This window comes from Neodiprion virginianus, chromosome 5 (assembly GCF_021901495.1).
Source record: "Neodiprion virginianus isolate iyNeoVirg1 chromosome 5, iyNeoVirg1.1, whole genome shotgun sequence".
NCBI classification, from domain to species: Eukaryota; Metazoa; Arthropoda; class Insecta; order Hymenoptera; family Diprionidae; genus Neodiprion; species Neodiprion virginianus.
The window spans coordinates 26,316,970-26,327,329 of NC_060881.1; the positions used below are offsets into that span (position 1 = coordinate 26,316,970).

At 36.5% G+C, this 10,360-nt stretch overlaps 1 protein-coding gene across 5 annotated transcripts; it reads left to right on the plus strand.

The window, feature by feature from the left end:
* The first annotated feature begins 3,473 nt into the window (after nucleotides 1-3,473).
* On the plus strand, nucleotides 3,474-9,730 carry LOC124306200 (small RNA degrading nuclease 5). 5 transcript variants are annotated; one of them, XM_046766583.1, is made up of 10 exons: nucleotides 3,474-3,754; nucleotides 5,239-5,438; nucleotides 5,538-5,737; nucleotides 5,976-6,222; nucleotides 6,368-6,566; nucleotides 6,698-6,947; nucleotides 7,248-7,392; nucleotides 7,493-7,743; nucleotides 7,917-8,313; nucleotides 9,141-9,730. In XM_046766583.1, exons 2-10 carry the CDS (start codon nucleotides 5,286-5,288, stop codon nucleotides 9,423-9,425), a joined length of 2,127 nt encoding a protein of 708 aa, XP_046622539.1. In that variant the 5' UTR covers nucleotides 3,474-3,754; nucleotides 5,239-5,285; the 3' UTR covers nucleotides 9,426-9,730. The 5 variants fall into 5 exon arrangements, with proteins under 5 accessions (XP_046622539.1, XP_046622542.1, XP_046622541.1 ...); XM_046766586.1 differs by having other exon boundaries at nucleotides 6,716-6,947; XM_046766585.1 differs by having other exon boundaries at nucleotides 5,544-5,737.
* Nucleotides 9,731-10,360: the final 630 nt, after the last annotated feature.

The window sequence follows — 10,360 nt, forward strand, 5'->3', positions numbered from 1 at the left end:
GTGTGTCTATAAAATAACGTGCGATTCGAGCCCTGACGTGCAACGACGTGACTAAAACTTTACGGATCCCCTTGAAAATTATTCTAGCTGTGATTAGACAGATTCATCGATTACCGAAAAAATTTAAGAGAGATAAAAAAAAAAAAAAATTCTTTCTTCTTTGTTCTCAAATTTTTGCTTAAACGACCATTTATCTGTATCTATTGAATAATTGCGTGAAATGTTTTGCCTGCGATTTATAGTATATGAAAAAGTATGTTTCTATAGCCAGGTAAAAAAGTAACTTAACTATTCTAACTAGTGCTACCCGATTAATCGATTAATCGATGATTTCGGTTAATCGTCATTCCAATTAATCGATTAATCGACGATTCAAAGCTGCCCCATAATAATTCTGCAGGTCGATCGGTACATGAATCGAAACCGTCGATTAATCCATTAATTGGGATAAAGATTAATCGAAGCTGCCGATTAATCGTTTAAAAATAATAGGTAAATATGTAAAACAGAAAAATAACGTTAGGTCAGAATTGAACTGTTCTGAGAAATAAATAGAAAGTTGAAGGAATACGAAGTTATATAATACAGAGTCAGAAGGAAATTCGGGCCCTGGTCGACTACGCGACTGGGATATAAATCACAGTGAGAAAATATGGGCTGCGCGAAAAGCGATAAATTTGACATATCGCATCACGCATTGCGCGAATACACGAAACTGTGACAGGTATAAACGCTCGAACACCATCGGCGTCAATATTTCTTGAATATTCCGGTACCGAGTTACCTAGCTGTGTGTAAGTGTGACAATAAATTGGCGTCGTCCTTGGGAGACAAAAATGAAATCGCCGTCGAGGACGAGGCGAAATTGCTACACGCTCGTCGCTCACTTCCGGTACGGAAATCGCAAACAGGATTAGATCGCAGCTGTGAACCCGCAGCGAATTGATATACATGTAAGGTGTAAGATATTACAAAGGTATTTGTGCCTCGGCTAAGCTGAAAACAAAAGTTATTTTTGTACTGAAATACTTTTTACAACAATCTGTATAAGAACATGTAGAACATTTTGCGAAGAAGTTTTTATTTATTGTTTATCGTGGAAAAGTTGGAGCGATTCCTTATCGTTAGATTAAAATATTCGTTTCTTAAACACGAGATTTTTGCTCTGCACGTTTCCAGGTGAAATTGCTATTTTTTCCTATTTTTAACATGTGATTGAACGCGGAGTATTTTTACAATTAATATGTAATGTAATCATTCCTTGTATTTGGATTTGAAGAAATTACTCTCGGCCTCTTTATTCAATCGCTTTCTTGATTGCTTGCAATTCTCTTATAATTACTTCGATAATTGAATTTGCGTGCATCACGTTAACGGTATACGGTAATATTTATTGCTGTGAGATTAATCGATTAATCGTTTTTCCGATTAATTTCGATTAATCGACGGTTTCGATTCATATACCGATTGGCCTGCAGAATTACTATGCGGGACTTCGATTAATAGATTAATCGAAATCGTCGATTAATTAGAAAACCGATCAGTCGATTAGCACTAATAATATTATTATCGTTAGAAGAAATATCTGCTAAACCATCGTCAAATTTTAGAATAATGGCAAAAAAAAAACACTGGTGTTATAATGAAAAATTTAGAACCGATTATGATGGCAATCAATTAATCGCAGACATAAAGAAATAAAATTCACCCAGTTTTCATAGAATTTTCCAAAAATTTTATATATTACCAAAAACCATCATTATTTTGACTGCCTGAAAATTATAAGCAATATTCTGTGATCAGAATAAATTACCGACATTTTTTTTGTAACAGTGTACGAAAATTTGAAATATCGATAATATTCCAGGTTTAGTTATAAGATAAAAATGTTACTTTCGTTCCAACATTCCTTGTTTTCGTCATCAAGCTTGAAGAAACAAATCACGATTCGTTTCTGCATGTTGTTTTATTTTTTTAAATATCAAAACCGACTTTATCGATTCTCGTTACTCCCACAGCAGCATAATTGCATGATTTACTGCAAATTCGTGCATATGACAGGCTTGTTTGCACACGCAGTAGGAAACTTCTTTGATTTGTCAACCGCAGGTAGAATTCATTACCAAAGACTAACAGAATAGAAAAAAAAAAACACATACACACACACACACACATCAAGGAAGAACTGCGTTATTTGTATGCCACAAGTGTGTATGATGATGACAATGATCGAAAAAAATTGTATTACGTACGTATAATGTGAGGGAGAAATATATCCGTGTAAAAAGACGAGTATTTACTCGTTGCCATTGGATACGCGTATTTCGAGGAGCAAATACCTGCGTCAAGTAGTGTAATCGACAAATTGGTGTATATACTCCCTGTATAAGTCCGGTCTAATTGGGTAAATATTTAGGGATGATTATACGTATTTCGGATAAGTTTGAAATTTTTCTGCGTGGCAAGAGTTTTTATTTTCCAGGAATATAATTTCAGGCGACTTGCATGATGTATGGTAAAGATATGAAGTTAATAATTGCAATAATTCTTAGGTAACTATATATCACGAAACCCTGAAAAAAGTCATAACTGCAGTGCGGTCGACTATTGCAGCGGTTTCGTTAGTTAGTAAAAATGGCTTTCGCATATAACTTACAGACGCATAATAGCTGTAATATTAATTTCACGACAGCAGTATAAGGGATTAATTGTTGTATTATTACACATTGATGTTAGATAAATTCGTTTCTTCTTAGCTATGTGACAAAAATAAATGCACACGGTAAACGATCTATTCCGTTACAAACTGTCACTACAGAATGCGCGGTCAATAATTTAATGAAAACGAATATCAGAGTGTACTCTGATAAAAATCATAAACATTCGGAAATGGAGAACACATATTGGTTTTGAAATGATTAATTGTCATTTAGCTGTCTCGCGTATTTACAATATTCCGAGAAAATTGTAAATATGGAAACTGAAAATTTCCCATCTGCTGAAGAATACTGTTGAATCATATAATCAGAAATACTTGGTAACTAAAAAACTCTTGGATAAAAATTTCAAAAAGAAACCCGTAACTCGCCCATGTACAGGAAATTGTAGTCACGCATGCCGCAAAGGTTGCATATCATAGGCAACACATGTATATGAGCCTGCATGTAGGCAAGTATAGTTACACATGTGTGAGATGGTTGCCCAGAGAGAAGATACGACAAGTACCTTTTTTTCGGCATTACAACATGATTTTTCTAACTGAAATAATGTCGGTGTTGATTATCGATACACATAGACCGATTCGGAACTAAATTCTCTTCCAGACGATATCTTGAAATTTGCCAAAATCGACTGCAAAGTTTTTGTCGCCTGAAGAAGTGTTGTTTCAATTAATGGCGCGTGTCGTTTGTTCGTCAAATCGCCGCTGCTCGTCGCGCCGACCGTCCTATTTCTTTACACCCTAGACTTATAAAGTCTATGGCTTACTTCAATCCCATGTGCTGATATTTTGCGGCGTTCGACTTTCCGCGTGTTGTGTTCAGTTGCGTTGACTGTCCATTAAAGAATATCTTCGGTCAACGTGTCTTGTGCTCCGACGAAAGTGCGTGAATAGTGCAAAAGATAAACGCATGCCGGCACAAAGTACCGATGCCGTATAATTTCTGTGTTTGAAAAAAGGTAGTTTCAAAAGACGTGTGAAATTTTTCAAGCTTAGACGACGCACACGATTTAACCTCAAAACGTCCTCAAAATGGTAAGTCGTCGTTTGTTTTGCTCCTTGTCTGTAACTTTGTCAACACTTCTTCACGGGACGTCATTTTCTTATAAATTCTACCATCTGTTCTTCATCCCCTTCATTCTTCTGTTTGCTTTCAGTCTCTTTGGAAGTTTTTTTTTCTTGTGTATTCGAAGAGTAATCCGGATACAAAGTTGGGTAAAAAATAATCTCATATTACTAAAAGAAGAGAGAGAAAGAGATTGAAAACAGTATACACGGAATAAAATTCTTAATATTAAGTATTCTTGCTTAGACTGATGACTAACGAATCTCGAATTTTGAAAACCTGATTCCTTTTGTTGAGGAATAAAATACCGATGAACAATAATAGATAATATGCATCTCAACTCGGGCAAATTTTTACAAGATCTGAGGATCTATATTGTTACTACTTGAAAAACTACAAGTCTTGTTTATATGGCAAAATATATTAATAGAAGGTGCTTTCAGATAGTACAGCTAATAAAATGAACAATTTGATGTTTAGTAAAAGCGTGCGTGCCACAAAAATTACAGAGTTACGTGATTTCATCAAACTTATTGATATCCTTAAATCCTGTGGAATCAAATAATTTGTTTTTATATGAAATGTATATATTAGAAATGTGTTTAAAATCTTTGCTAACGGATTTAAATATACCACACTTGCGTAAATTCTGTGTCTTGTATTTTTCTGTTTGAAACGTCCAAGTGAGAACTTCACTTATAGGAAATAGAGTTGAATCGGAAAGAACGAAACAGGAGAATTCTTATCAAGGATGATTTCTTGCGTAATTGAGCCATCTGAAAAAGCATGCCAATCCTGACGAATGAAAACATATGTGACCTCATTGGTAGAGAGTCTTTTGTCATCGGTCATTGCAACAATGGGTGGTAACCGAGTGACGAGAGAAGCAATGGTTTGGTTGAGTTTTGGAGATACGTCGCTGTAGCAAAACCAGAAATTGTAACACCCTCCCAAATATTCAGAATTTGTACTAAATAACTTGCGGTTAATACGCGATTTAAAGTAAAGTTTATTCGAGTTTGAAAGGCTACCGTTTTCTGCACTCATCACTGATACCAAACAAATCCTCTCAATTTTGAGAAGAATATTAATATGTTTTCGCACAGCAACACTAAATTGACATCTAAGTTTCATTTCACAGAATTCACAGGTAAATTACAGCCCTTCTTTGCTTTCTCATTGTTTGATTTCAATTTATTTTCTTTACGTATCAATTCAAACTCTGATTATTCTATCGTTTCAAACCGTGTGTGCTGTAATTACAGTTCTTGTTTTGATGTGCGTCAAATTTGTATTCAGTTTCTCGTTTTGCAAGATATGATATCACTTAATAATGACTTTTAATTTAAAAACTACAAATTTAAGAAGCAAAAATCAGTCATATGTTATGTTCTTATTGTAAAATAGTGTCAAATCTCTTGCAGAATTGAATGTTTACGTATTATTATTGCAGGATCTAGATGGTGTTGCGCCTAGAACTTCGGAGCGCATTGTACGATCATGAAGACACCGACGGGAAAACAACTACAGAGAATCGAAAAGAAACGCAAAAAAATGGCCGCGCTTCTAGAGATCACCAAACTCAACGACAAAGATCGAGAAGCTAAGGCGCTAGCCCTGAAACAAGCGGTAGATGGCACAAATTTTGAACTAGTAGGTGAAATTCCTATTTACATGGTTGAAAAAGAATGTGAACGCTTTGTTTCCTTCACTCTTTGTTTTCACAATCTGTTTGACTCTTCTCTTAATTAGACGCAGGAGGAGACACTGACGAATCTATTGAGCGATCAAGAAACGAGCACTGAAGTCTCTAGCATCGAAAGTCTGAGCAGGAAAAGACCATGTACGAGAACGTTGGATGATGCTGCACAAGGAAGCACTAATTCTGAGCCGCCGACAACAGAGGTGGAAAGCAATGAGGAACCTGATCCCCTTGCCAACAAAAAACCTAGGTATTTTTTAATTTTACTCAAAAACTGATAATATGCATTGCGTGCAAAACTGTAACATCATGGCATCTCTAAATGTTTAGAATTCTGTTAAGAAATAGCTTCACAGAAAAAAACAAGAGAATTCCTTGCTGTTCTTATAAGGACTCGCAACTTTATATATTGTTTTATTTTATTTTTATTTTATTCTGAGAGAGTCGTTCAGAGCGATTTGGTTTACCGGGATTTTGTGTTTCGATAGATTGAGTGGCGAAGAGTACGCCAACCTGAAGCAAGAGCTGAAGGAAAGAAAACAGCGGTTGAAAGTGATCCCTCGATTCCGTTTGAAAAACGTTGGGGAAAATGCAAGTCTAAATTTCAACGTCAAGGACGAAGATAGAATTCCAATATTTCTCAGCGACGTGCAACATCTTCTGATGTACTCTTTGCTCGGCCACCACTCTCCGTATTTGCCGGCCAGATGGTGTTTGCTTGAAAAGTATAACAAGGTGCAAATTTACGTTCTTGTTTTCATTTCATCAATATTGCGAGCATTGAAAGTCTTACGCAAAGAACAATGCTGGACGTATTTTGTTACGAAATTTATATGTGAAACCTACTTTCTAATTTTAATGTCAGCGAATTTTTATACAGGTAGCCCATACGGTTGTTCTCGTAGTCGAAGGACTGTCGTTGTATCATTTCAGTGCCTATGAGTCTATATTCACTAACATAACGACGAACCTGACACATCAACTCGAACTGGTCACTCCAGCTGTGTACGGAGGATCGATCGTTGAGGAGTTGGCTGCCGTTCCCCTCACAGGCACTCAAAGTGATAGACTGATCAAACGTTAGTATAAAAAACCTAGTTCCAAACTTTGAAAGTAATGAATAACATGCAAAACGTGGATCGCATTCTCGAATCTCATGCTTTTACATCGTTTGAGGCTCGTTTAAATTTGAATTTATCGCAAATGCCAGTGAATTGGCTGGTTTCAGAGTTTGGATCACTGGAAGCTGCTTTGCAGAGTACCGGTGATCTAGTCAAGCTGTTGAAAACAGTGTTTCCAATGCAAGCTGCAGATAAGCTAGGTGTCGGGGATAAATCTTTCAAGGTTCACCAAAACTTGCCTGTCACCGACAAGTTCCCAAGAACTCAGCTCCTCTTGTCTCCGTGGCAATTAGTAGAAGAAAATTATCCGCTGCCACTGAAAGGCGAGTTAGCGAGAAAGTAAGGATCATTTGAAGAAAATCAACTGTATTTTTACTACCGTTAGGCTTATCAGTTTATTTGATGTCCAATTTCTCGGTGTACGTCACATGGTTAAATTATATAGATGTTCGTTGGTATATACCGTAATTGACAAAAACAACGAATGTCACAAGAGTCGGCCAGACCTTTTTTTGCCTTTGCCAAATTTCAGATTGATATTTTGAATGTTGATGGTCTGAAATGCTCTGGTTTTGCATAAAAAATGCGTGTATATACCTGTACTCAAAGCTTACAACGTTTACTTTTTTTTTATTGTAGATATGAGGACTACATTTTAACAAAGGATATGTATGTCGAGGCTACTCCAAGATCTCCAATGTTTGGTTTGGATTGTGAGATGTGTAGAACAACGACTGGTTTACTTGAGCTAACTAGGATATCTATCGTGGATGAAAGAATGAATGTAAGTTTGAGTATCGACTGGAAATGAATTTGTTCAAAGTGTTCTAAATCGAAACGAAGTTAGCGTCAACTAGACTGTATCTGTAACTTGTATCTCTTAGATTATCTATGAAACGCTGGTAAAACCGGGGAATGAGATTACCGATTATCTCACTCGGTACAGTGGGATCACAAAAGAGCTTCTCCACAATGTCACAACAACTTTAGTAGAGGTGCAGAATGCTTTGAGGGAAATATTACCACCGGACGCTATTCTAGTGGGACAAAGTTTAAATTCTGATCTTCACACTCTCAAGATGATGCATCCTTACATCATCGACACATCTGTGATATACAATATCACTGGGGACAGGTAAATTCGTACGAAATTCGCAAGTATATTTTTCCATAATCTTGAAGTACGGAAATTTGCTTCGATTTCATTTGATAAGCGATCATATTTCATGAATCATTTCCTAGATAAGATGCTTTGCTCTAGGTCATAGTAACAGTTAAAAAATAATAGTTATTCAATGATTTACACAGGTATAGAAAAACCAAACTCCAAACATTAGCGCGAGAGTTTCTCGATGAAAGAATCCAGGAAGGACGACGAGGACATTGTCCCTCCGAGGACTCAAGGGCTTCACTGAAGTTGGCACAGCTGAAATTGGCGAACAGTCTCGATTTTGGTGATGCGGTACTGGTCGGTCAGAAGAATATGGAAATTCTGAAAATGAATGCGGAGAAAAGGAAATCCTTTAAAGTCATAGACAGAATGGAGCTGAGAAACTACGCAACGTCAATTTTCAACCATGTTACCAAAGACAAAAAGACAGCGGCTATCATTGGTACCGAAGACGTGATGAATGAGTATTCTAGGTATCTCAAAAATTCATCTTTGAGCATCATGGATGATCAGAACTTCGACACAACCGATCAGGTTAGTCTGCAAACAAAATTAACGGGTCGAACTGTTCATTTGTCGATATGAGCTTTTACAAAACTCTATGAATTTATGCATCAGTTTTCTAGCATTTTAAAACATGGCACAAAATCATGTGCAGTACTTCATTAAATTCGATACAGGTAGTATCCCGGAGTTTCATAAAAGCAGACGAAAATTGATGACATCTATAGATTCATGAGTATTCTAAAATTGTAATGAAACTTCATAAAATCGTGTTAGAACTACCTAGTTGCGATATAATTTTATACATCTTTCTGTGATGTCACTAAAATTGATTAAATCTGAGTAAAGTTGCTTATAAGATTCGATGAATATACGGATGTTTCGCAAAATGTGAAATATTTTTCTGAAATCTCATGCTGTTTCATAGAATATCACGATCTTGCACGAGTTTCTGTATAATCTCAGCAACCAAATACTCTGATGTTTTACAAAGCGCCACCGAATTTCTCAAAACTCAACGAAATCCCTCCATGTGAGGTAATGTAGAAGAATTTCGAAAAACAATAAAATCGTATGAAGTTCTTTGAACTTCAATTGATGTCGAAATCGCATAATCAAAGACTTCAAACGGATCTGGCAAAACTTCTATATTGTGAGTGAAGAAAACTTTGTGCATCGCATGAATACGGAAAAATTATCATCTCTGCAACGACTGAGGATTGAAACACGAGAGCAACTTGAAGAGTCTCTCAAAATTTTTCTCCTTATTTACAATTAAAGGATATACGTATATCACTTGAAAAACGCGTTTTGAAAAAAAAAAAACTGAATGTCCTTCTTCACGTTTTTCTTCTTAGGTGCGTCTTGTAGTTGCTGAGAACAATAAGCACGCGGTATCTCGAGCCTCGAACGTGTTGATGGAGCACGCCTTAACTCTTTGCCACCTACGGATCACGGAGGATCAATTAAAGAGCGAGAAGATAGAGAAAACTTTTAGAACAGTGAATAAATGGATGCAGAAGCTCTGGCAGCACATGGCGATCCACGGTCTAAGCTGCGTTGTGTTTGGGGGTCAAAACAACGCTGCCAACGGAGCCTGTTTCCTTGATATAAAGAAGGATGTAACAGTAATCGGGCCTTAGTCAATTTTCTCAGTGCGTGTCTCTCCAGTCTCTAAAACAGTGATTATATAGTGAAAATGGGATGAAAAAAAAAACAAAAATACAAAATACAAAGTCAAACAAAACAATGGCGTTGTTTGATGATAGCTGTGACACCGAATCTGCGCCTGTTATGTAACAAGAATACCAGCTGCTACACCGCGACATAATTTCAAATAATCAAGATGGGAGTAGTGTTGACATGTCGCTCTCATTTTGATATATTTATGTTTGCTAGCAATGTACAGACAAATGTGTTGTCAATAAACATTTTATATTATTGTTTATTAGCTTCATTTTGTATGGTTCGACAATTCAACGACATCTGTTATTCGTTGAAAGTATTTTTTGTTTTTCTTCTTTTTTCTGTACATAAACATTGAAAACTATATTATAATACCTAGTTAATTATATCTATATTCAAATCCAATGATATAATGATATACTAATTGCCCACAAACTCTCGACGGTTAAATTTGCGACCGTTCTTCAGGCTTCTAACTCGTCTCTTCTACCGTCCGAGTTTTCTAATTACCGTGAAGAACAAGCGGTCCGTCGGACTTGAGGTACGAGAGTATAAACAGGACGAATGACGACGCATCTAATGACTATTGCGTGTAAATCGCGTGCAATCAAGATAGTTCTCGTTCTTCAACAGCTGCCACAGGGAAATTGTTTGCCGGTGATTTAAGTACGTACGTTGAAACGTGTTTTTGTAGCGGTCGTTAGTTTGTCACCGAGCATTAGCCATGAGGCTTTTCACCCCGTAGGTGTGCGTTTAATTATTACGTTACTTTTTTTTACCCAGTTCCAGTATTAAGTCGAGTAATTGCAACGGTCGTTGAGAATTTAAAGGCAACTTGTCTTGCGGTTTTTACACTTCAGTGGTGTTCCTCATTCACACTAATCTTAATCGC

What these genes read in the sequence shown, in the direction of transcription:
- LOC124306200 (XM_046766583.1), top strand. Translation starts at nt 5,286, where the DNA reads ATGAAGACACCGACGGGAAAACAACTACAGAGAATCGAAAAGAAACGC. An exon ending in AAGTGATAGACTGATCAAAC is followed by an intron (nt 6,567 to 6,697) that starts GTTAGTATAAAA and finishes CGCAAATGCCAG; the next exon opens with TGAATTGGCTGGTTTCAGAG. An exon ending in TACAATATCACTGGGGACAG is followed by an intron (nt 7,744 to 7,916) that starts GTAAATTCGTAC and finishes TGATTTACACAG; the next exon opens with GTATAGAAAAACCAAACTCC.